Genomic DNA, 27,092 nt, shown 5'->3' on the forward strand with positions numbered 1-27,092 from the left:
TCCTGGTGTTCTTTCATAATTTTGTCCTTGCTTCCCTTTATTTCACTTTCCTCTCTCCTTATATATTCTATATGTGTATATAAAATCCCTATTTACCTATCTCTGTTCATCCATCCATCATCTATCTAAGTATCTATCATCTATCTATCCATCCATTCATCTGTCCATCCATCCATCTATCCATATATCAATCATCTATCATCTCTCTATCCATTCGTTTATCTATCTATCTATGTATCATCTACCCATGTGGGTCTTTAAATTCTATATAGAAAACTTCATAAGGTAAAGAGAGGAAGGAAGAGGTTTATATTCACTGCTAGCTAACATATGGGATGAGTCTGTGAGAACGGAGGATGGATTGTTTCAGGCGGGTAGAAACTTAGAAACTAGCTATAAGTTCTTCCCACCTTCCCATCTCAGCTTCTGTCCCATAATTAAGAGCTTCTGAAGAGTCCCATAGCCTCCCACCTCAACCTGGGATCCCAGAACGAAGCATGGTGTGGGATGAGTGCTAAAGAGCTCAGGGAGACCAGGAGGGCCTGGGAGTGGCAGGGACTGTAGGCTGCAGAGCCAAGGCCACTAATCCCTCTGTATTTCCCTTTCACGTCTCATAGAGATCTGAAATGTGGGACTCTCAGCAGCTCTGGGAAAGATATTTAGCAGATGTGAAGTTGAGGAACCACTTAGGAGAACATGTGGGATAAACGGAAGTAAGGTCACTGTCCGAAGCCATCTGGAGGAGAAGGTTGCTCATTCTCACCGTTTGGAACTCGTCGAACTTCTTCTGCAGCTCCCAGACATCCTCTAGCTCCACCCCAGTGTTCTCTGCCTTCTTCTCTTGGATCCACTCTAGCATGTCGCCCGCCTCGTAGGCCAGCAAAAACTCGTTGTAGCGTTGCAGCAGACGCCGCCTGCGCTCCTCTGCCCTCTCAAGGAGGGAGCGGTACCTGTGTGCACAAAGAGAGAGACTGGGAATGGTGTTGTGAGACATGGAAGAAACGCTGAGGAGTGGAAGCAGGGAGAGTAAAAGGAACAAGAAGAAGAGAGAGGGAAAATCAAACAAAGAATGGAGGAGAGGAGGAAATAAAGCTGGGAGGAAACAGAGAGCAGAGAGACAAACACACAGGGTTCCATTAAAAATAACACAAATGTCAGTGTTCCAATAGTGTGACTGGCATCACACCTCCCCTATTCTATAAATGTGAGATGTTCACATGCCAGCCAACACCTGGTTGAGAAGCTGGTGGAATAATTAAGTTCACGTGGAAGTCAGAAGACTTCGATGACCTCAGAGTGCTGGGCAGGCAACCAGGAGTGGCTCCATGAAGTGCCTGACCTCAGGCAATTGCCTTAATCATTCTCATACAAAAACTGAAGTTTTTCAAGAACCCAAAGTTGACTTTTAGCTCATAAAATCTGAGAATTTACAATGGCATCGTTAATCTAACCACAGAGTCATGAGAAGTGTCTTTGCCAATAAGAAATACTCAGCCAAGTGCTGTCCAGTTCTCCTGCTTCTAAAACGTACTGGTTCTCAATGTGCTCCTGGCGCTGGGCGATGCTGCTCGGGTCTTCTCGTTGCCGCTGCGGGGGCGGGGGCAGTTCGTCCTGGGCCAGTTTCCTGACATAGACAGCAGGCACAAAGCCTTGGTGGTCACCAGATTCCACCTTCCACCAGTCCTGGAGAGGGAGAAAGATCCCCACTCCTTTAGTTCTTGAAAAACCACAAATAGGAGAGGCTTCAACTCTTAGAACTAAGTCTGCAGGCACAGGCAGACTATGGTGGGCATGGGCCTCTCCTCCCCACCTCTCCCAGAGCACCTAAAAATTGTGCACGGCCTTAAAATTCGCTCGTGGATGTTTTGTGTTCCAGTATCACCCTGGGCCCCACAGAGCAATCTGGGGTGTTACCGAACAAACACTCCAGATTCAGTGTCCTTGGGGCACTACGTGATGACGGGGAGAAGGCTGAGCAGGGAGAAAATGGGACTGGCATGTAGCTTATTTGCTCATGGACCATCCATCCTGCCTCTCAAAAATTCACTCGCCCCAGCACAACAATATCCTAGACTCTCTTCTTTTCTTCCCAATAATTTTTGGAAATTATTGCAATGAAAAAAAAATCATCTGAGAGCGTATGAAAAGAGCCGATATTTTGTCCCTATTCTCACAGGCTCTTTCACAGACCTATTCCTCACACTTTAAAGAAAACCGAGTTAACAAAAAACTTCTCTTTTTTCCAGGTTCCTCCTCACCCTGGCCATTGTTGTTCCAGCACTGGGACTATTGGCATGAAGGAGGGACAAGCAGAGATGAGGAGAAAGGGATAAATTAGGATCACAGAATTGCCATTCATAGTTTCTATGTCTTTGGGCAACTTACTTAGGCTTCTTGAGTCTTCATTTTTTTTCGCTATAATTAACAGTATAACCCCAAAGGATATACACAAGACCTTACAAAATACCTGAAGGAAAGATGCTGCTTAATAAATTATGGTGATTTAAGAGAGACAGCCATAGAAAAATGTTCTTTGGGCAAAATATGGATATCTGGCAGGGCTGGGAGGGTTGACCGTGGGGGAGCTGTCTTGCTGATGGGAAGAAGGTTAGAAGGAAAGGTCACCTTGTTGATGGAACTGAGCAGAGTTAAGACGTCGCCTTTCTTCATGGTGACTTCGCGGTTGCTGCGGGCCTGGAAGTCGTATAAAGCCACTACCCTCTGTTCTCGAGCGGCTCCCTCCACAGGCGCGGCCTGCTGCTGCTGGACGAGAGCAGGAAGCAGATCCCATCAGTCACCGGCTTGAAACCTGTCTCTCTCCAGCCCCTCGGTGGGGAGCCATGCCCGGCTGACGGGAGAGGAGAGCCTCGGGCTGGGCCGTCCCACACAGCCGCCAGCCAGAGGGAGACTGTAATGAGCCATTCTCAGACACACGGTGCCGCCCTGACCCTTGAGGGGACAGGCGGGCCAGGAAACATGAACACATAACGAGTCACTGAGTGTGTAGTTTGTCAGAAACATAGGGAGTGCTCTGAGCCTCCAGGGTGTAAAGCAGGTAATAAAGGTTTCTACGCCCCAACATTTTAGAAGACTCTTCGAGAAAGTGAAAAACCCACTCTCTCTCATGGCCTTCTGCCTTTCCCAGGCCTTCACTGACAACCCTTCCAACCCTTCACCCTTAAATTATTACATCAGTGAAAAGTGGATTTTTTTTTTTTAAGAGATGGATGACCTAGAGCACAGGAAAGCCCACAGAATTATAAAAAGCGACACCGTAAGCTGGGGTCAGAGATCCTGGACCTCTCTTTAGCAAGCAACCTGCTCTCCAAGGTGTAGCCTTCTCTGATTTGTACTTTATGCAAATGTCTCTGAGAGAACGAACGGAGTACCACACGCCTTTGCAGCCATGGCCCACGCCTGCTCCCCGTCAGAGTGGAAGGTGTGCGCCTCCCTTACAGACCCTCCCGATTTTATATCCTTGGAGCACTGTGTGTGCTCACCAAGCACAACGCGCTCTCCCACCTGTTCCTGAGGAAGGCACGCACGCAGGCTCCGCGCGCACGGTCACCCGCCATGTCCCACCCACAGCTGCGGTCTGCTCCCAGGGTGAACCCAGAGCCTCTCTCTTTCCTTCCACTACCGCAAGGAGGCGCCCCCGTCACTCTGCGGGTCCCAGCCGCGCGGCGGTTCAGGACAGGCTCTGCGCGCGGGCGCGCTCCTGACCCTCTCCACATTCTCCGGCACTCGCAGGACCATTTCCCAAACACACCTGAGTATTCTGGGCTTTCGTGTCTTCGCGCTCATACCTTATTGACTAGAAAGGCCCTCCTCACCTACGCGGTAAACCATCTTAAAAACAACCAGAGAAACTGGTTCACCTCAGCCGTGAGGATCCTCCTACCGTCCAACAGTTTTATTTCTGGTGAGGGGAGCTCCTTGCCCGGAGACCCTTCCTCCTGTCCGTATGTCTGTCACGTGCTCCTATTTGCCGAACTTTCTGACCTCCTGATAGACTGGCGTCTTCCTGCCGTCGGGGTTATGCTTTACTCGAGGTCGTGCACGGTCGCCACTTCGTGAGCTGCGCCAGCAACCCGGAAGGGAGGCGAGCGACCGGGAGGGGCTGTGAGGAGGCGGCGCGTGCGCGGGGGCGGGCGGGGAAGAAGCGGGAACGGAAGTACCGAAGCGAGGAAGGTGGGAAGCGAGAGCACGGCGGCGAGCGTCTGATCGCGTTCGGCGAGAGCCCCGGCGAACCAGATCTGCGACCGCTGCCGAGAGGCTCTACCGTTCCCGCTTATAAGGCCCAGAGAACTTAGCGTTTCCTTTGCAGCTGCTTCCTGGGTTACTGGACGTACAAGCCAGTAAGAAAGAGAATCCTCTGTCGCCGGGCGGGGAGTGTGGCTCCTGGCGTCTCCAGCTTCTCACCTGGCACGCCGCCGCCTGGTCCCGCAGGGCTTGCATGCTGTTCCCGAAGGCACTCAGGTCCCCCAGGAAGGCCTCGTGCTTCTTCAGAAGAGCCTGGATTTGTTGGTGAGGGGCCGTTAGAAGCGAGTACGGGAAGAGCCCTAAGCATTCTTGGGAGTCATTCGGGTATTAACTGGATTGTATCACTTGTCCTAATTCCTGGTAAGAGACACTCTCCATCTATAATAAAGAGAGGTTTCTGTTTGTCTGTCTGTTTGTTTGTTTAACTCTAAATTTGCAAGTATTGGGAAACTAGGAATTAAATGATCGACAATTTCAATATAGTCACTACTTTTGCTTTAACGAAAATGAAGTCATAATTGCACAAGTGTTTTATTGACCCACATCACAGCTAGAAGACGGTGCAGCCAATGACGTCAGTGTTTGGTATTAAATACTGGCATGACTTTAGATGCCCACCACAACTACTTCTAGTGCTGAAGGTTTGTTAAACACTAGGCCGGCTTATCATGAGATAATGAACAAAACCAGAAGCAGACATAGACAGTGATTATGACCTTTGAGGTTCTTGTCCCAACATGTCTGCCTGATTTTATGTCAATAAAGTAATGAAACTGTATATATCTTAGAACCATGGTTGGTTTGTGAAAGCCCAAGGTTATTCTGGGAAATTTAGGATGGACCAAGACATGCATAGATCTCTGGCCGTGCCCTTTGGGGTTTAGATAATCTTTAAGGAATCGATAAACTTCTGTGGGATCAGGAAAATGTACTGTACATTTTAGGATTTGTGTCAACTCCGAGGTTATCCCAACCAAAGCAAGGCCAAAGATTATCACTCTGAAAACACCCAAATAATCTCACAGAACCTATAGCCATCCCACAATCTAATTCGGTACCATTTGGTGAGAACTAGGCAATGTCCACCTCCATGCCCCCTTACCCCAGCTGCTTCTTCATCAGCCCCATAGTTAGTGTTGTCTACGATAGGTTCCTTCTCTTGAATCCATGCTTCTGCTTCATTCAGGTCAGCCAGATACTGCTGGAACTGGACATTGGCCTCAAGATCATTCTGCCGTCTGCCAGCCCGAGCCTGGAGAGACTCCATATTGTCATTCAAACTCTTGACCCTAGAGGCCACATCTTCTGCAGCAAAGTGCCCTGTGGAGGAGTTAGAGAAAGGTTGAGTATTGCCCTCAGTAACATCACTTTCCTTTAGTCCCCTTGGTGACATGGGAGAGAGAAAGGAAGGCATGAGGCTGCTGCTTTACGCTGTCAGTGTGGCAATTCACCTAAATTCCTGGGAGTTAGAATGTTCCAAGACGGAACATCAGTAGGTGGTCAGGGAGGATGCGTGTGTCTGTGTGGTGGTGAAGGGTGTGGCATAGTCGGCGGTACTTAGACTTGAAAACAGAAGACTTCGTGTGGGTCCTACCCAGGGTTCCAAAAACATGTATTTTCTGGAATAAACAGAAAATCCAACAGATCGCCAATTCTGCCCAGAAGGGATTTATCACCACACGACCAGTTCTCTCACCCTAACAACGAGAAAACAAGACAGACCGCAACATATGACGACGTCCAGACCACAGGCAGAAGACTGTGACTCTTCAGAGAAGGGAAGGAAATGAGATGTGCCCCCACGTGCAGGGCAATCTCTGGGCTATAGGGCCGGGGTGACGCCACACAAAACGAGCTGGCACACGGAGCTGAGCAGGCAGAGTGAGCCGGGACAGGCAAGACCACTCAAGCTCGAAGAGCAGGGGGCCAAGGAAGGATACCACACACAGACAGAGCCCTGGAGATGTACAGGGGGTCTCCTCGCATGTTTGAGACTTACACGCCCATGTCAGGAGACTCCTCGAGGTTAGGACAAGGGGGTGGAAAAGCAGGAGGCCCAAATCCCTAAGGCTCAACATAGAGCTGCAAGTAGTTAACATCAGCTCCCACCAAAGTGGACCAGAAGAACGACACCTCAGTACTGGCCCCATCGTTAAATCAGTTCCAGCTTAAGAGTGCTCCCTGGAGGTTCCAAGAGCTTCAGTGATCACAAGTTCAACAAACAAAGACAACCACATCAAGTTATACTGTAATCAAATTTCTGAAAGCCAGTGATAAAAAGCTTAAAAGAGTAACAGGGGAAAGAGGTATTTTACACAGGGAGGAGCAGAGATAGTAGTGAGAGCAGACTCCGCATCGGAAGCCCCACAAGTCGACAGACAAAGCAGCAGCATCTTTAATTCCAGAAAGAAACTGTCAACCAAGAATTTGTGTCAGCTAAAAATGTGCTTCCAAATGAAGTCATTCAGACCAACAAAAGCTTAGAGGATGTAGGATTAGCAGACCTGCACTACAAGAGCTATTAGGGAAAGCTCTCCATGTAGAAGAAAAATTATGAGGTAAAAATATCAATGTAGTCAAAGGAACAAAGGACAAAATAGGTGAATGTATGTGAATACATATAGAATAAATATAAAAGGGTTTTTTACTCCATTCTTACTCTTAAAGCTGATTGACTGGTAAGGCAAAATTAGCAACAATCTACAGTGGGATTTATAACATTTGTAAAATTAAAATGTGTGACATCGATATACAAAGGAGAAAATAGGAGAAATGGAAACATACTGCTTACGGATCTTATTCTACACATGAAATAGTATGCTTTTATAAAGTTAGAATGTGATACATTAACGATCTATATATTTAAATCGCAGAACAGTGGCTCGTAAATTTTTGCTCCCAGAATCATCTTATATTTTTTTTTAAATTCATTTCAAGCTTTTATTTAAATTCTAGTTAGTTAACATACATGGTAAAATTGGCTTCTAAAATTAGTTTCTTGTGTAGAATTTAGTGGTTCATCACTTATATATAACACCTAGGACTCATCACAAGTGCCCTCCTTAATCCCCATCATTCAACTAGCCCATCTCCTGTCCATTTCTCTCCAATAAGTCTTAGCTTGTTCCCTACAGTTAAGAATCCCCTTATAATTTCAAAAATTATTGAGGACCCCTAAGAGCTTTTGCTCATATGGTGATATCTATTAATAGTCACCATATCAGAAAATGAAACAAAAACTTTTAAAAAAAAGAATATCCAATTATATATTCTATTAGCCACTGGAGCAAAGGCATTATCAAAAATCATGTAGAAAATTTCACTGTGCACTTACAAAAGAATGAATATAAAAAAGGCAAATAATGTCTTAGCATTATCAAAACCATAATTGGAGAATCACTACTCTAGAATAAACACATATGCACACATCTCCCATAGACATGTACCCCACAGAACTATATCTAACAAATATGGAGATAAAATGGTATCGTAATAAATGCATCATTAATCCAAAGGAAGTGGAAACTGATGGACAAAGAAAAATGAATAGCAAGATGTTAGATTTAAGCTTAACCATATTAATAATTGCTTTAAAATTAAATGGTCTACATGGGGGGTTAAGGGGGTAGGAGAAGAGTAAATGAAACAAGATAGGATTGGGAGGAAGACAAACCATAAGTGACTCTTAATCTTACAAAACAAACTGAGGGTTGATGGGGGGAGGGGGGGTTGGGAGAGGGGGGATGGGATTATGGACATTGGGGAGGGTATGTGCTATGGTGAGTGCTGTGAAGTGTGTAAACCTGGCGATTCACAGACCTGTACCCCTGGGGTTAAAAATATATTATATGTTTATAAAAAATAAAATTAAAAAAAAATTAAATGGTCTAAACAATCCCATAAAAGAGAGAGATTACCGGATTGCATAACATAAAAGTGAAGCCTAGCTCTATGCTTTCTGTAAGAAATCTGCTTTAAACATAAACAAATAGACTACAACCAAAAAGATGGAGAAACATATATTGTGCAAACATGAATCAAAGACAGCTGGTGTGGCTGTACTGATGTAGCACCAAGTAGTCTTCAGGGTATGACCAGGGATAAAGAGGGCTATCTATCATAATGTGAAAGATTTTAATTCATTAAGAAGACACAACAAGCCTAAATATGTACGCACACAAAAATATAGTTTCAAAATACATGAAACAAAAACTGATAGAACTGAATGAAATAGATGAAATCCACAATTACAATTCAAGGAAAGAAATAAGATGAGTCACTATAGTAAAATAAGAGCTGTAAATAAACATTTTAAGTTTGAATCCCTCAGTTGAGATCTGAATTTTTGGTCAACAATGTGAATTTCAAACTATACTTTTGATAGCTGGATGCTGGCTAGCAACACTTTCCTCTTCTCCTTCTTTCCCCCCTCCCCTCCCCTCCCCCTCCTTCTCCTTCTTCTTCTTTTGTTGGCAATAAATTATTCTTGAATCAAAGGAGAGATGATCCAATGTAATCTATGTTGCTTATAGCACAGCCAGAACTTGATGTTTTGATGTTCATTTTCAAACATCATCTTTAAGCAGTAGGGGGTTTTTAAAGACAAGAAACCAGGAAGAGGAGAGATACTGAGACTATGCAAATAAGGAATTTAAAGAAATGGTACTATTAACTATCCAGACTATAACTGCTTTAAATGTAAATGATCAAAATAAATAAATGCAAATGATCTGAGACAAGTCTTCACAGATCCAGAAATTCCCATGTGGGAAAAGGACCTGATTTGTTTTCTGGGGCTTTGTAACTTAAATTCTAAATTCTAAAACTTCTACAGAAGATCATATTGATTATTAGCATAAAAATATTTTATTTAATAATTTTGGCTTAACTGAAGAATACAAATGGTTGATTTATGAGGTAGGGAGTTTCCTGTTATTGGATTATATAAGCAATATTGTATCATCATTGTGTCTGTCGGAAATGCCCACGGGGAATTTCTGCATTAAAAGGGAATGTGAATCAGATATCTTTAAATTCCCTTAGAGCCCTAAAATTGAACAAACTTCTTCCTTTAAGTTTAGCATGTGATTATTGACCAGTTCAATCTGAACCATACATACCTTCCTCTACCATTTTGTTTCCCTTCTCTGTTATCGCTTGGATGCTTGGCTCATGACTGGCAATGTTATCCTGGATGACTTGGTGTCTGTTCAGAAGCTTCTTGGAGACAATCAGGTCCTTGCCTACAGAGAAAAATAATTCTAAGTCCAGGTATTGTTCTATTGTATGAAATAAGAAGAGGCTACTCTACTTTTTATAACTCTTGGACCTACAAGTTTTTCCCTTTGAGGCTGTAGTCTCTGTCTGGACTTCCTGAAATTTATATCATTTGTCCGAATTAACTCTGCTCACTGTTGTTCCCCTTGTCTCTTTGTCCTGAGAAAGTTCAACTCATTATTTTACAAAAGATAATAAATAAGTCACTATATAGGCATAAAGGCAAGTAACTCTTCAACCAGAACTTTCAATAGCACGCAACCAATTTTGTTTCAGATTTTACAATGTAAAAAGCAGACTCTTCCACTTACTAATTCCTATGGGTGTCAGAAAGTTATCAAATGCTCGAACTTAGGTGTTTTTCACCATGAAAATGATGTGTTATATGTTTTAAAGTTTTCTTTGTAAAGATTAGAAATAACTTATAAAAATATGCCTCCCTTGCTGCTAGCATTAACAATGCTACACATTATTAATTTCCTCCAGCCTCTCAGCACCCCAGTTCCAGATGTCAACTACCTATCTTCTATCCACACATTCCCCTCTTCCCTTCAAAATTCCCTTCCCTGTACTTCCCACGAAATGACTTCCCAGAAGCTCGCCATGCCTGTCCACCCTTCAGAAGGTCTCTTCTCTTCCAGAAGTTCTCCCAGGCTGGCCCCTTCAGTGTCATCCTCAGCCCCTCCAGATGCTCCCGCTGTTGGGTGTGGGTGTGCATCCACTTTCACCCCAGCACCGGCAGTGATGGACAGCTCCCAAAGGAAAGGAAGGTATGTACTTTCTCTGCTGTCCCACCACTTTTCTCTTTCCCATAGCTAAGAGCTTCACAGAAGGGAGGCACTGACCCTATGGACACAATTATTTGGGACTTCGAGCACCAACCAGGATGGCTCAGCCAAGGGCCTTGGCGGTAACTTTAGTTAGAGCAAGTAGCAAATGGTTGAGCCCTCCAGCTCTTCTCAGAGGCCTTCAGTTCATGGCATTGTTCATGTTTACTTTAGGAGATAAACTGTTCAGTATGAATTTTAACAAAATCTTCTATGGAAGATGGAAAAATTGTTCCTGAGTGTGACAGGGAAGAGCTGAGAGCAAACGCTGCATCCCCCACAACTGTGTCTCAGGTTGTCCCAGATCTCTCTGAGAGTCTGCAGACCTGGGTCTCCTATGGCTCAGCCCGTGCATGCTCAGGGACTAACCAAGGTAGGTGGAAGCCACTGAGGGCTCAGTCTCTTGGATCCAGGCTTCCTCATCCTCTGTGTCCCTGCAGATCTGGTGCAGGAGGAGATGGTCAATGAGCGTCTTTTTCCGGGTGCTCAGTGGTTCCTTAAGAGCTTCAAACCGGGACACTAGAGACTCCTGCCTTGCTTTTATGTCTCCAGCATCAGGATGGTCTATTTTTTCAAAATATACCGCCAGGTCTGTGAGGGTGTCCACCTGATCCTGAGGGAGAGACAGAATAGGTGTCAGGAAATGCCATCGTTTAGTAGAAAGGGGTGGGGGGGGTTCAGCATGAGGAGGCTTTGGGGAGAATCAGCTTCCCCCAGTACTGTGTGATGACTTCTAACCAGATCCATGAAACAGAGTGACAGGGGATGCTGAACCGAGGGCCACATCATCACCCAAAAGCTATTTATAGGAAAGTAATTCTTAAACATTTCAGAAAAACAGAATATACAGAGAGTGCGCCAAGGAAATCAGGGAAACCACAGACACAGAGCCTTAACTATGAGGGGTATTAATAAACCACAAGTAACTGTCAGAGAGTGTTAATAAACCATGGCCTGGAGGAAAACAGAGGGGCACTTTCTGTCCACTTCCCCTCCCACCCTCCTCCCTTGCAAATGAGCTGCAGGTGTGACTAACACGGAAACTTCCCAGGCTAAACTTTTTGGCATCCCAGGAACAATGCCCAGGAGATGAAATGGGGTATTTCCAAAAAGAATCTCACTGTTTTGTTACCTTGTTTCCACCCCCATCAAGCCATCCCTGGAGTTATCTAAGGGCCTTGGCTTGTTTTCCTGTTTTCTGTTTCCTGTAGATTATTGTCTTTCCCATTTAACCCAAGGAGCAGACATCATAGAATTGGATTTTAACAAGATAGATCAGGAGAGGAGGACTTTCTAGGGAACAACAGAGTCATCCTTAAGTACAAGCTAGGAGCCCTTGGATGAGAAAGTGAGTCAGCTGGAAGTCGGTTCTCCAGAAAAATCACACAATCTCACAACTGACTAGATAAACTCAAGTGGCAATATGGTGGGATGTCGGGGGAATAACCCTGCACTCAGAGCCTACACATCCACATCCTAGTCCTTGCCCTGCTGCCAGTTCTCTCTGTGACCTCATGGAAGTCACTTCACAGCTATGGGCTTCAATGTTCTTAACCAAAAAATAAAGTAGTAGGATTAAAGATATTTGCAAGCTTTGACCCATGGAATGCCAGGACAGGAAGAGGCCATGTTGTCCAAACCTTGAGGTACAGATGAGCATATAGAGATGTGAGAAGGTGAAAAGATGCATCAAAGGTCCTATCAGCATCAGGTGACGAGCAGGAATACGAAGCCCAAGTTTCTGGAGTCAGAGTGAGAGCCCACAAAGCTCCCCCGGCCAAGGGGTTCCGACAACCGCACCCAGGACAATGGCTGCACCAGACAAGGTCTTAGGAAGGGCAGCTGACCAACTAAAATTCTAGAATTTTTGCCTTCGGTTCCTTGCTCTCTTTCTCTGTCAATAGTTACTTATTACGAGTATGCTCAGAGCATGGACAGGAGCTCGGTCTACTATGGCCAGAGAGCTGGCAACCGACCTGATGGACGCCCACAGCAGACTCCAGGAAGCCGTGTTTCCTGAGTAGGTTCTGTACATCAGACAGGCCTTTTCCGTAGTCCTCGGAGGCCACCTGCTGCTCTACGTCCCCCAGCCAGCGCTCCAGGTCTTCTGCAGTGTTCTTGAACTGCAGCTCCTGGTTGGCTTCGTGCAGCTGGTTCCCTGGAGTGAGGCAGTAAGAATGCGACAGACACCGTGACCCTTCCTCCCTACACAGTAATACACCTTCCATCAGACTTAGGGGGAAATACAATATTTTGATATCCGAATGAGAAAAAATATCCATTCCATATGTGATTATACAAAAAAAAAAAATCTTAAATTTGTGCAATTTGGATGGTATTTCTTTTTAAATATAGTAACTTTCATTCCCAAAACAAAGATAAATAATCTGTTTATTCTCTGCTGAGGAGGTAGTCCTATTGTGTTAGATCTGACCATCTTGGGTGTTTAATATGTCAACTGTTACTCTCTATCAAGACCTCCTTTTCAAAGGGATTCAAACCCAAACTCTGCATTTCCCAAGAGAAGTATAAAAATCGGGATGGGTTTCCATTTGAAATTGTGAACTATCTTTTTATAAATGTCTTTCTCAGAACATTACCAGCCCTTCCTGGTACCTGTCCTTCATCAGGAGCGCTGCCTCATAATTTTCTCTTCCAGAAAATTTCTTGATTGTCCACACCATTCTCAGCTAAATTCTTTATTCTTTGAACGATCATTTACATTATTTCTGCTAAGTACTTGTTGTATCTCCTGATACTGGGGAGTAGCAGTACCATCTTATTGTTACTGTAAATTTGCTTTTTTTTCCCCCTAAACGCCAAATTGGGTTGATATCTAAAGGAATCAGTGTGGTATATGTAGTCTATAACCAGGGCAAAGTTGTGTCTATAAGTGGAGTCTCTGTCTCACAAGAAGAATATCGACAGGAAGACCTCATTATTTGTGTTAATTACTACAACTGACTGATTTTCTAGAGAGGGGAGGTTAAATGTAAGTAGAGGTTATTCAAGCAGACATGTGGGGATTTTTTTAAGAGCTTACAGCAGGGCCTGAACACTTTCAGATATGTGGAAAAAAGCATCATCAAACTCCATTTATAAGAATAAAATATTGTTTTTTTTTTAATGGGATTGGGAGGGAGGTAAACCATAAGAGACTCTTAATCTCACAAAACAAACTGAGGGTTGCTGGGGGTGGGGGGGCAGGGACAGGGTGGCTGGGTGATGGACATTGGGGAGGGTATGTGCTATGGTGAGTGCTGTGAAATGTGTAAGCCTGATGATTCACAGATCTGTACCCTTGGGGCAAATAATACATTTTTACATATATTTTAAATACATTTTATGTTAATAAAAATAATTTTTAAAAAGAATAAAATATTGTAAGAACATCACATGTGGTGCTGACAATCTTGTAATGTCTACTTTAATAACCTGGATCAAAATATCTTGTCTCATCTATAGAACCCAAGTAGGGAAAATCTAACATGAGAACACCAGGTTCAGGTGCATAGCCAATACTGGATTCATGGCTCTGGAATATTTGTTAAGGAGACAGAAAAAAAAAGGGGGGGGAGCAAAGAGAAGAAAACAGAAGTAATTTCACTTAAACCTATGTGCCTGAAGATAACATAAAGTTGTATGTATATAATGTGGTAAACTTATGTTAACTTATAAAAACTCTGTTCAATACAGGAAGAAATGAGTGGCCTCCCTTCTTATGGAGGTCACCAGGAAAATTCAAGGTGGTAGAGATTAAAATGCTAGGTTTCAGAACTTAGAAGGTAGATGTTCACCAAAACCTCTGCTTCTCACCTTTCTGCTCTGTAGCTGCCAGCAGCTCCTTCCAGAGACTGACCACCTCATCCACACGCTCGGCCACCTTGTCCGAGGCGTAGTGATCAGCCTCAATCATCTCTTGGCCAGTTTTCTCCAGTGTATCGAGCAGGCGTTGATAATCTTCCAATTCATTTTTAAACTCTTCTTGCTTTTGAACGCGGCTCTTCAAGTTCTGTATGTCCTAAGTCCAAACAATAAAGGAAACTTATCTGAAGAATGGGAAGCAGAAATTTTGAAGATAGGGGTTACTTCTCACTATAAATACAACTGCATTAAGGAGAGGAAACAAGGGAACTGTCCTAGTTCAAATACTGAGCCAGAGAAAGTGAACAAACTCATGTGGCCAACCCCTCCTAGCCACACATCACACATGGCTAATCAATTCGAGCAGCCTAGACATCTCCTAAAGATCATTTTGAATATGGCACCTCATGCACGAATTAACAATCAGACATGATCAACAGTAGCCAAACTATGGGGAGAACCCAATGTCTATCGTCCAATGAATGGATAAGTAACAGGTGGTATATATAAGCAATGGAATATTACTCAGCCATCAAAAAGAATGACATCTTGCCATTTGCAATGACATGGATGGATCTAGAGTGTATTATGCTAAAAGAAATAAATCTGTCAGAGAAAGACAAGTACCATATGATCTCACTCATATATGTGGAATTTAAGAAACAAAAACAGATACACATAGGGGAGGGGGGCAGGAAGAGGAAGGCAAACCATAAGAGACCCTTTATGATAGAGAACAAACAGGGATGATGAAAGGAGGTGGGCAGGAGGATGGGCGAGATGGGGGATGGGGATAAAGGAGGGCACTTGCGATGAGCAGTAGGTGTTATATGAAAGTGATGAATCACTGCACTCTACTCCTGGAACCCCTTTTACCATATAGGTTCATTAATTAAAATTTAAATAAAAATTTGAAATTTAAAAAAAAGAAGGAAAAACAAAACAGGGAGCTGTCATGAACGATGACAGATTTTTTCCCATTTCTGTCCTGATGCATGGTCTCTTCCTCTAGAGAAGATCTATATACCTTCTGTACTCAGGAACCACACCTCCTCCCAAGAACACAAACACATATTTCCAAGTTTAACAAGACGAAAGGTACAGATAAGGTGCCCATAGTTCTATAAAGATATGAAACAAAAGTAAATATTGTGAATAGGTATTGGCCTAGAAATTAGGAGACTCATTCTAGCCTCAACTAAGTGTGATAGTGTATGAGTGTATATATGTGGATATAATAGTTTGCAGTATATAACACTTGTGAATGAAAAAAATCCATGTTTTACACAACCCCAAGGTAGAGAAATCTATGGCTTAGAGAGAAGTCAAGGGTTTCCCAAAGTCACATAAATAAGACAGAACTAAGAGAATTCGAGCCCAGGCTCACCTTCTCCAGAATTCATGCTCTAACACTTATGTTAAAATGCCTTCCAAATAACTGGGTAACTCTGGGCAAGTCACTTTCCAATTCAAATCCTTGGTTTCCTCATCAATAAAATGAGGGGTTGTTCCCTTCTAGCTACAAAACTGTGTAACTCTGCTTTATGTCAAACCTTGAGATTACCTTTGGGTTCCTAGGAGCTTTGAGTAAATTTGAACCTACAACGGGATCAGACATAATGTTTCTATTACAAGGTGCAGAGGGAAGCAGCAGAGGTGGTGGAGGGACAAGAAGCAGCTAAATAAGGCGCCATGCCTCCCTTCCCCCACTCCGTTATGGGGCATTAGAAGTTGTGCTGGAGAAGGGTGCCTGGATGCATCAGTCAGTAAAGAGTCTGTCTTTGGTTTAGGTCCTGATCCCAGGGTCCTGGGATCGAGCTCCTGTGTCAGGCTCCCTCCTCAGGGGGAGTTTGTTTCTCCCTCTCCCACTGCCCATCCCCTTGTTCTCTCTCTCTCTCTCTCTCTCTCTCTCTTTTTCAAATAAATAAATAAAATTTTTAAAAAAGAAAAGAAGAACAAATAAAAGAAGAAAGGAATGGAAAGGAAAGGAAAGGAAAGGAAAGGAAAGGAAAGGAAAGGAAAAAGAGAATTTGTGCCGAAGAAAAGAAATGAGAGGTGGTGGGACACAGGAAATCCAGAAACCAGATTCTTTGCTTTTAACCAAGTATCGTGCCTTGAGGGACTCAGGGCAAGAGGTTCACCAGTCCTTTCAGCTCTAAGACTCCGGCCCCCTGAAACAGTCCTGATGGGTGTGCCCAGGGTCCAAAAACCCACTTACCTTGTAATCTTCGTCATCTGCCAACTTCTTCTTCTTATTGATCCAGTTCTTTAGGTCATCTGAATCTTCATAGAGTTTCTGCAGAAGCCGGGAATCCTCCAGGAGTTTGCGCCGAGTGGCCGCCTTCCCACGTAGGGCGTCCCGCCGGGCCAAGAGCTGCAAAAACGAAGATGAAACTCATGGTCATCAAAGCCAAGTGTGAACACGGGGTTCACTGCCCAGCTCGGTCCCTGGGCCCCACCTCCTCCCCGGGCCCCAGGGCACAGGCGGGCAGACGCGCGTCCGGGGCTTCCGACATACGCTATCCCGCAGAGCAGCGATGTTCTCAGAGTCGTAATGGCCACCGTTGATCAGCTTCGTTGCATTGTTGTCGACGGTCTGAAAAACAAAACAACAAAAACTGGAGTGGTTTTCCCTCAGAGTCCCCTGAGTAAGTGGCCACCACCGGGTTAGCTGTTGAAAAAGAAAGCGTGGCAATGTGGGAAGAGAACAACTCCCAGGGTCAGACATCTGGGACCTAGTTCTGATTTCTATTACAGATTCCGTTTCAGAATGTATAGTTGATGAGTTAATTACTCTCTTTGATGCCATAATATTTTTAATATCGAGGTTATAGTAAATGAATTTTGATGTCACTTGAAGGTGAATATTTGATCTATTCTTAATTTTTTTTAGGACTGTATTTATTTATTTATTAGAGAGAGTGAGAGAGAGTGAGCATGTGTTCAAGTTGGGGGAGAGAATCCCAAGCAGACTCCATGCTGAATGCAGAGCCCTGCTCAGGGCTTGATCTCACGACCAGGAGATCAAGTCCTGAGCTGAAACTTAGAGTCAAAGGCTTAACAGACTGAGCCCCCCAGGTGCTCCTGTTCTTAAGTTTTCAAGAGGAAGCACTGTGGATATAGTCATGTCCAGTGGCCAGCCTCTCGCTCTCACTCTCTCATTCTCTTGCTCTCCCTCCCTCCCTTTTCTGCCCGATTATATGTATTTATATCTCTAGCCTCATAGGAAGAAGGGCTAAAAATTTTTACTGATATTCATTCATGAACTCCTCAAATTGTTAGAACTCAGGGTGGATTAAGTGATAGAGAATGGGAAAATAACTAAAACACATGATAGCATTTTATAAACAACAACTTATTTTATACTGTTAGTTAGTTTTTACCAATAAAAATCAACAGAGCAAGCATATGGATGGGTAAGGACCGTATTAATCCCCGTATTGACTTGGAATTCTATTGTTCTGGTTGCTGCTGTTGCCAGTGGTAGGATGTATGGGTTAAAAGCCAGAACCAGCTGAGGGGACCACCAAAGACATACAGTACATTGGACCAATAAAATCCTCCCACACTTGTCTGAGCCCGGCTTATACATTGACCAGTTTCTGGGGCATCGTAGTGTAGGGTTCACAGGAAAGCTGTGGTCACTTTGGAGAAGAAACACAAAGCTGAAGATGTACAGGAAAAGAATAGATGTTGCTTAGACATCTAGATGTTACTAGAGAAAACTAAATGGGAGACATTACTGGAGAGGAAAAAAACTGAAAAAGTAAATAATACACTTCAAACTTCCAAGTCATGATTCTGTGTCAGATATGGATCCAATAATATCTGTTTATGCTGCAGAAAAAAAATAAAACAATCATCACTTCACTGGGAAAACATAAGTGGCTAAAAAAATTCCTCTTTAAAAATTTTCTAAATGCTTTGTGGAATAAAAGATGTGATGGTAAAAATGGGTATGATTACTTTTCTGAATGTTTTCTCTTTCGAAAAGAACCCTCATGTTATGTCTGAAAGTGATAAGTGGTTCTCTCTAAGGACGGGTGTTGTATGAAGTGACACAAACACAGAGCCGGTGCCCATGCCAGAGCCCATATCTCACTGTGATCTTCTCCTCCTGGGCGGTGAAGGCCTCTTCAAAGTCATCATGCTTCTCAAGAAGGGCTTCCACACTGCCCAGGGAGTTCCCCAAGTCCTCATTCTCCAGGAAGGCCTGTAGAAGACAGAGACACATCTCAGCTCTTCCTCATTGGTGAGAAACATTGCTTTTGGAGCATCTCTGAGACAAGGACTAAGGATGGAGAGGAGACGCTGGGAGAGCAAGGTGGGATATGGTTGGCTGGTGGGTAGGGACCAACCTTGAACAGCAGGAACTTCAGACTCCTCCCCAATCCTCTCACACAACTTGATCACCTTTGTTTCTGGTTCTGTCCACATAGAGTTGTCCTGGCCAATCCCTGCTCCATTCTGACTTCCCAACACTGCCTCAAAAGGACCAGTCACCTCCTCCAGGAAATCTCTGGTTGACCTTCCCTGACTCATCACAACTTTCTATTCCTGACCCCTCAGCAATGTGATATTCATCTGGCCTTATGTTCAGTGGAGGTTAATGCTCCTCTGCTGTATTTAGGTACTTTTCTAGTCATCTGTTCATGAGGGAATTGTAAGAGCCTCAAAGAAGGGGCTGATCTCATCTTCTTCCTGTAGATCACCCTCTACTTCCTAAGACAATCTCCAGACCACAGAAGTGGTTGTGAGGGTTCCGATGGTAGTCATGGGATAAATGAGGTGTGGGGGAAATGGCTTCTGGACACTCACTAAGCCCCCCTCCCCCCCATTACCTCTTGTCTGCTCATCCAGCTGTCCACCTGCTCGCTGTCGCGATAGAAGAGGTGCAGGTACAGGCACTGCAGGTACTGAAGCTGCCTCTGGTCCCACAGCCCCAGCAGGGCTGCCCAGCTATTGGCAAGTGCTGTCATCTTTGGAAAGGAAGAGACAACGTGAGCATCTAGTAAGTGCGAGGCCTTTGGAAAGATGCATACATGGACAAGAAGTGGGCTTTTCTCTTACGACTTCAAGGTCTGAGTGGGTAGCATGCTTCATATTATTATGAGATTAAGTGGAGCAAAATATGTATCAAAATTCCACCCACTGTTCAACTGGGTTACCTTTTCCCGAACTTCATCGGAGGCTTCATGACCAGCATCTAGCAGAGCCTGACCAGTCTCATCGACAGATTGGAATCGCTCATCGTAAGAGTCAATCTCGTGCTGTGGCCACAAGACAAAATGTCTTAAAATGCAGCAAGAAACCTTCTGGCACTCCTGGCCCCTCCCTCTTCCCGTGGGTGGCAGGGGTCTCTTCCTGTCTACCTTGTGTTGTCGATGCCTGTCCAGCAAGGCCTCCCCACTAGCCACATCTGTGGGCAGCTCATCAGCACTGATCAGAGCAGACTTCTCCTTCATCCAGCCTGAGAGCTCCTCATAGTCAGATAAGAACCTCTGGTACCTAAAGGAAAGGTAAGGTAAAGGACAGGAAGGAGAAACGAGGTGTACGTGGACCAAGTCAAGAGGTAGGGTTGGGTTGAGCTGAGATATACAATACTAATCCTACCTCTTCCTACCCCTTCCCTCCCCACGATGGGCTTCCTGTTTCTTTAGTGGGGCACGTCGGGCAGGTTGTCCTTCACTCCAGGTTGATTACTCCCGGGATGGGTGCGTCATTGTGTAATGAGGCATCTGCGCCTTGCTTCTCCAACATCACAAGGTCACACCACCCCAGAGGCCCATGAAGTGAAATAAAGTCCTCTCAATGGGGCCAATAAATAAGACATGACACATGAATAACACTGGGCACCTGGCAGGAAAGGGGACCAGTGTCAAGGCCAGGAGCCCTGGCGTGCCTTAGCTCACCCTTAACCCTATGACTAAAAACAAGGCTCTAAAACGTTTACCTATTCAAATAATTAAATGGTCACCAGTTAATTTGGAATTTAAAAGTAAGATAAACACTGCTTTCTGGTGTTTTAATGACTAACTATAAACATTAACTACTGAAATGATACCCAACATTTTGGCAAGCTAACCCACATTCAGGAAATAATTCTAGATTTATTTTTACACTGTTCAGCTTGGAAATTTACTTCAGTTCCTGAGCTAGGGCTGGGGATTTTGATGCTTCTTTAGCTGCTTCTCCAGGTGCTTGGGCCATTTGATAGCATTCTACAGTTTCTAAGTAGAGGAAGACCAATGGGGTACAGTGCAGGGAGGAGTCGTGCTGGGTGCTATGTCCGCCAGCAGAGGGCTTCCCTTAACAAACAAAGCTTCCTTTGCCTCCACCACCAACAGGCAGGAGGGCTGGGTCCCTCATTATTCCATTCTTTTCACTCTTTATTTCTGCTTTTGATGTCATATCTGAACCCTGTAGAGATAGTCAGAGCAACAGAGAGGAGAGATTTCTGACCCATAAGAAGCCTCCAGCTTCGCATATCTGTTGGTAGCCAAGGCTCGAATGTGCCCCCAGTTGGAGACTAGGTCCTCTTTCATCTGCTGGATCTGAGATGCCTCTGGAGGATGGGAAAGCATCAGTTTGTCTGCTCTGGCACATAACTCCTTCACCTTTGGGATGAAAAAGAAACCTAATGGGAAATCCAAGCACTCTGATTCATCCTGACCAAGTCTTATGGGAGGGATCTGACAAAACAACTAATAACTATTGATAACAGTAACATACTTATTAAATTAAAATAAATAAAGATATTAAATAAAATGCATAATAAATATAAAAATAACAAATAGTAAATTAAAATGTTAAAGTAAAATAATTTTATTTTTTATTGTGTTATGTTAGTCACCATGAAATACATCATTAGTTTTTGATGCGGTGTTCCAAGATTCGTTGTTTATGCACCACACCCAGTGCTCCATGCAATACGTGCCCTCCTTAATACCCATCACCAGGCTCATCCAATCCCCCAACCCCCTCCCCTCCAAAACCCTCAGTTTGTTTTTCAGAGTCCATAGTCTCTTGTGTTTCATCTCCCCCTCCAATTTTGCCCAATTCACTTTTCCTTTCCTTCTCCTAATGTCCTCCGTGTTATTCCTTATGCTCCACAAGTAAGTGAAACCATATGATAATTGACTCTCTCTGCTTGACTTATTTCACTCAGCACAATCTCCTCCAGTCCCGTCCATGTTGATACAAAAGCTGGGTGTTCATCCTTTCTGATGGAGGCATCATGCTCCATAGTGTATATGGACCACATCTTCCTTATGCATTTGTCTGATGAAGGGCATCTTGGTTCTTTCCACTGTTTGGTGACTGTGGCCATTGCTGCTATGAACATTGGGGCCTTCTTTTCACTACATCTGTATCTTTGGAGTAAATACCCAATAGTGCAATTGCAGGGCCATAGGGAAGCTCTATTTTTAATTTTTTGAGCACTCTCCACACTGTTTTTCAAAGATAATTTTGTATTAATATGCTAACATACTATATCAGCAATAATAATGTACTGACCACTTTTGTCTCTTATTGAGTGCTTGCTGCTCAGCACTGAACATGCACTGACTTATTATCTTTTTAAAATAACACTCAGAAGCAGAAACTATTTTTATTTCCTCCTTCACATGAAAACTGAGAGGTAAAGTATTTTATTTGGTCAAGGTCATTCAGCTACTAAGTGTCAGAAGCAAGGCTGGACCTCAGACTGTCCTTCACCACACTCTATACTGTCTCATAAATACTGTTGTGAGAATTAGAGAGATACTCTTGCCCAGGAGAATTTCTGCCAAGAATTCTAGCAATACCAGACCATTCTGAGAACAATTCCTAAGGAGCAAGGGTCAAAAATGTGGGTATGGGTGACTTTCCCACATGTTACCATTAGTGCTTACATTATATTTAACTACAATCAGGTGTTGTCTAGGATTTAAAATTTCATTATCATTATGCATCAAATCATGGGATTTTATTATTCATTATTAGGGGAAAAAGTCAAAATACAAAAATGGAGCAAGAATGAAAGAAATAGAATAATGGGATAGTTTTCGGAAACTGGTTCTAGAGACAAAGCTATGGTCAGGGGCAGCATGTGGGGACCTTCAGGGCTGACTCCACTGTACACACTCTGGAGGAGTTGGTTGAGGTTATGGGTAATGTCGTAAGGGGAAGAAGCAAGGATGGGAGCCTATCACGGGTAGGGGCTTACTCCAAGTTCGAACCTGCCTCTGTCTCTTCCTCTAGAGATAGGGACTAGGGTCTTCCAGCTTTCAGAAGAGAACCGAAAAGTGGATCTAGTAACATGCTCTAGGTGTCTCTGAGTTTATTTGAAGGGAGAAGATAAGAAAGAAGAAGGAAGGAAGGAAGGAAGGAAGGAAGGGGCAGCAGATGGGGAGGAGGAGGAGGAGGGTGAGAAGGTGAAGAAGAAGGATAAATTTCTTCCCTTATCTACTGAGAGAAGGACAAAAAGAAATAGGATTCAGCTGGAACTGACAGAAATGTGGTTTTACAAAAGGAAAGATTCTCTGACTGCAGGTCCTGAATAAGATTAGGAAACCATTCCTGGAGGTAGCTTTTTTTGTTTTTAAATCATGAAGTACCTTACAAAACACACACACACACACACACACACACACACGCACGCACGCACACACACACACGAGTATATAAAACATGTACATATATTTAAATAAAACTCCATGGAAAAGTTATGAACTAGAACAAGGAAGTGTATTCAGGGATAAGGAATTTCTCCTTTATCAAAATAGTGAATTTACTGTGTCCTCTGGAGGCAAGGTATCCACCAAACACCTCTCCCAGGCCAAGAGACCAGCCAGGCTTCCAACAGTGGCTTACCTTGTCCTCCATGACTGCAAGGTTCCTCTCAAGGCCCTTGTGACTATGAAACAGGGCCTCAGAGGTAACAAGGTCTTTGCCATAGTCCTCAGAGGTGACTTGAGGCTCCTTCTCCTTGATCCACTGAATGGCTTCAGTCACATCCCTGCCAGAGAGCCACATAAGTCCCAACAAAGACAATGGCAGGCATTCCAGGGCAAACAACGTACACAGCAAGGACCACCCTGGTTCACTCATTTAGCAATTACCTTGAGTTCCTACTCACTAGCAAAAAGTAATGTAAGAGTTCCTGCTTGTGATGGTTTCCTTTGAGATGTAGAAGCCTGAGCGTTATCTGGTCCTTGGGCCTTTAGATATACCTCCCATATCTGGGTCAGCTCTTACTGTCTTTTTTCTTCCCACTCAACCTTCCACTCCCATCCAGGTCCTGATACACATTCCTTATCTCGCAGCACTTCCATCACTAATTCACCTGTGTCAGATTCATTGCTCTGGGATCCAGTCACCGCACACTTGGCTGTGTGGTGGGTCACAGTTGCCTTAACTACACTCTCCCTTGCTGCCTCAGGTGCAAGCACATGATTTACTCTGGTTTGAGATACTGGCCACTAATTGCTAACCTTAGCCAGAAGCTAGCACAAGCACAAACACGGTGCTGTTGCAGAGGTTCCCATAACGTGTTGGCCAGATTCATACCTTCTGAACCGCTGGAGGTCTGCGGCACTGGACAGCGTTTCCTGCCGCTGCAGAGCCAGATTGAGGAGACGTTCCCAGGCTTCGTTCACCTCATCCTGCTTCAGCTTGATCAAGGGCAGCTCAGGATGGTTCTCCTGGAAGGAAACCAGGGCTGAGGATAGGCAAAGGTGAGCCTATTCCAAAAATCATTGAACACTTCTCATTTCACACTGGTTCCTACTTTGCCAGGCATAGAGAAAGATCATCTAGCCAGATGCCAATCTTCACCATAGCCCTGTGCCCTAGTTTTACCAAGATCCAGAAGCCAACCCGTTGGATACTCTATCTTTTGCTCACGGCCCTGGGAAGGACTATTAACGGATTACCCGGCCATGAAGTTATTTTCAGAATTCCACCCTGTTGATGCCTGCCAAGTCCTGGGAAAACCCAGGAAGAAAAAATTCCCTCTGTGAACTAGGACTTTATTTTCCAAAACTCTACTACTGTGGTTCTTAACTCCTTTGGGGTCCCGACACCTTTGAGAATCTAATGAGAGATGTTTCCCTCTTCCCAGAATTACATGCACACACATTTAATTTTGCAGAAAATCTCATGCATCGTTGCAAATCATCTGCAATGAGCACTGAGATGTATGTATACTAGATCAAGGTAATGGTATCAGCCTATTTGGACACTTGGCAATCTCGAGCAGTTCCTATGCATCCAAGTCTTCCTACTCCTTCTGTCCCTGTCTCTTAGAATTTCCATCCCCATTCTGAATCCTCTCCAGATGGAATTTTCTACATTCCCCTCCCTGAATGTACGGCCTTTGTATTTGTAGCTGTGTGTGGGTCCCACTCCACAAGAGCAGAGGCCATGCTCTGTAAGAATCGATCCGTCCTATGGTCGATTAGACAAAACGGCCATGTTATTTTGCCATGAAGCCTCCTTGCAAGAAGGGAAGTCCATTTCCTCAGGCTTTGGGTCTGGGTTGGCCTAGGCCTGGGTTACCATAGAATGTGACTTGAATGATCCGAGCTCCTGCCCTTTGGTCTCAAGAGGCATTTCAGCTTCTGTTCTTACCTTTGGGCCACTGACACATACACAAAGCATGCACTCCTGGAAAGTGAGAACCAAGGCCCCAGACATGGGGGCAAGGCCATTTTAGACCCTCCACCCCAACTGTAGCCCTTAAGGTGGGATCAGGAGAATTGCCTAGCCAGGCAGCTGAATCACCAAATCGGGGAAAAAGAACAAGTTTGTTGTTTGAAGTTTGGGGACAGTGTGTTAGATAGCACTGAATAACCGAGAAACTTCCACAATGAGACAAAGGTGGTGGAGAGAGAAAGTTTAGAGATTGTTGGAAACGTGACCTGAAAAAAAAATTGAGATGCAGTTTACTTCCTGTACTCCAATACCCGTTCAGCCTGAAGTCTCTGCTCTGTTACTACAGAAGGAGTGTCCCTGTATGAGAGCTGAGGCAATGAAGAAACCAAAGGGACGGGCACAGCAGCCGACAGTCAGAGTTTCTAGTTCCCTCACGGCACATGAAATCAGACGGGCTCCCCAGTCTTCCCGCATATCCTAATATTATTTATGCCCACACCAAATTGTTTGCTCAGATGCTGAAAATCTGTTTAAACACTGTCTTGAGTGAATGAAAGTTAAACTACCTCCCGTCTTCCCCTCTCGCAAAAACATCATGTATAATGACATCGTATACATTAGGAGAGCGCTCCAGTATTTTATATCCCTTGCTACTTCATTCTCATTCTTCTTCATGAGGAAAGGGTACAGCATGAACATGGGTGATGGGCGTTCTGCCCAGGAGTTACCACGCTGTGGTCTAGGACCTCCACACACATGCGTGTGCACGCACAAACACTGGGTCACCCGCTCACGCCTCTATTTCCGTGGACGGACAAGAGATGGACCCAGACAGGAGAGGAAATTGCCCCGGGCATGTTGCCACAGGGTCATGCATCCCTGTTTTCTCACAATGTCCCACGTCCTTCTTAGCCCATCTACTGATGGCTGGAAGGTTTTGGATACCAGAACCTTTCCCCCGCGCTGACCCTTTGCTCCCCACCTCACCTCGGCGGACTCTCTGGCATACTGGTTTATTCCTTCCACTTTCTCCCGTCGAGCTTCCAGGTCTGCTTGGAACTCCTCAAACTTCTTATGCAGAACCTCGGTGCGCTCCCAGTCCTCACCCAGCTCCACGGACGTCACTATGGTCTCCTGTGGGTAAGGGCAGTCTGTTGAGTCAGTAGCAAGTAATTTTTGCAGATCAGATGCCCAAAACCATTGCACACCCTCCCAGGAGAGCTCAGAAGGAGTGGCTGGTGGAGCCTGGGAGAGGCCCTTCAGGAGAGAGCCCGAGGCAGGAGTATATTTCCTGAGGGAGTATCCAGGTCCCAGGGACATTGCTCTTTGGGGTAATCCTTCGGAAAGATCAGGAACATGGTTGGTCAAGGCTCCTGGAAGTGCCCTTGTGTGTTCTGGAACATGAAAAATAAATTCATCCTGATTTTACTCAGTTCAACCCACTGGTGTCTGCGACAGCCCTGGACTGAGCCCTCACATGGGGGCCTCTGCAGTCCTACCTACGGCCTCTCCATCAGATACTCCAAAAATAGAGACCTCCTTAGTTATAGGTACTGAGAGGCAGCCCTTAGGAGAGGAGCCAGTAACACCCTCAGCCTGAATCCAGAGTAAGAGCAAAAACTTAGGAGGAGGAGCGAAGGATGGTGGGAGGGAGACAGGGACAAGCCCAGGGCACTTTTCCCTACATACAAGGTCACTAATCTCTGGGATACCCCTACATCTTTGCCAGAATGGCTTCTTTCAAGGAACAAAATCCAGAAACAGACACCCAGACTGCTTTCCCAGCAGCCTGCATTAGATTGCCAGGGGGGTGCCTGGGACAGGGAGGGAAAGCCCTGCTTGTGTCCTGTGGGTCCCGTACCTTGTCTCCAATCCACTCCAGGATGTCAGCGCACTCCTGCAGGTACTGTTGAAGCTTCAGGGCCCGCAGCAGCAGGACGCCCCTCTCCTGAGTCAGCTCCAGCAGCAGGTCCCATAGTCTGCGCAGCTCTTCCAGATGGGCCTTTGGGCAGAGACACAAAACTGCTCAGGCACCGTACCTACTGAGGAGCGGCAGGACTTGGAGATACGTGCAGAGAGGGCCCTGGATAAAAATTGCATTCTCTAGTGCATTAATTGCTCAACAGATATTTAAAGGAGGAAATCGATGTGCCTCGGAGTAGATGTTAAATCAAGCCACACGTGATCTGCACATGAGAAAAAAATGTAAAAATGCTTTGAGGT

General features: G+C 44.7%; 1 protein-coding gene across 1 annotated transcript in view; it reads right to left on the minus strand.

Moving 5' to 3' along the window:
• Positions 1-27,092, minus strand: part of LOC111138834 (spectrin alpha, erythrocytic 1) — a 65,825-nt gene that overhangs the window by 35,950 nt on the left and 2,783 nt on the right. Inside the window, 20 exon segments of the mRNA XM_022490736.1 lie at positions 764-950; positions 1,532-1,683; positions 2,626-2,763; positions 4,423-4,515; positions 5,366-5,583; positions 9,384-9,506; positions 10,737-10,980; positions 12,344-12,525; positions 14,184-14,388; positions 16,450-16,605; positions 16,750-16,827; positions 18,334-18,444; positions 19,073-19,210; positions 19,400-19,501; positions 19,604-19,739; positions 20,694-20,848; positions 23,088-23,232; positions 23,784-23,917; positions 25,857-26,003; positions 26,731-26,871. Coding sequence (XP_022346444.1) covers positions 764-950; positions 1,532-1,683; positions 2,626-2,763; positions 4,423-4,515; positions 5,366-5,583; positions 9,384-9,506; positions 10,737-10,980; positions 12,344-12,525; positions 14,184-14,388; positions 16,450-16,605; positions 16,750-16,827; positions 18,334-18,444; positions 19,073-19,210; positions 19,400-19,501; positions 19,604-19,739; positions 20,694-20,848; positions 23,088-23,232; positions 23,784-23,917; positions 25,857-26,003; positions 26,731-26,871 — 2,985 coding nt within the window.

This window comes from Enhydra lutris, unplaced genomic scaffold, assembly GCF_002288905.1.
Source record: "Enhydra lutris kenyoni isolate GAN:26980312 unplaced genomic scaffold, ASM228890v2 scaffoldscaffold94, whole genome shotgun sequence".
NCBI lineage: Eukaryota > Metazoa > Chordata > Mammalia > Carnivora > Mustelidae > Enhydra > Enhydra lutris.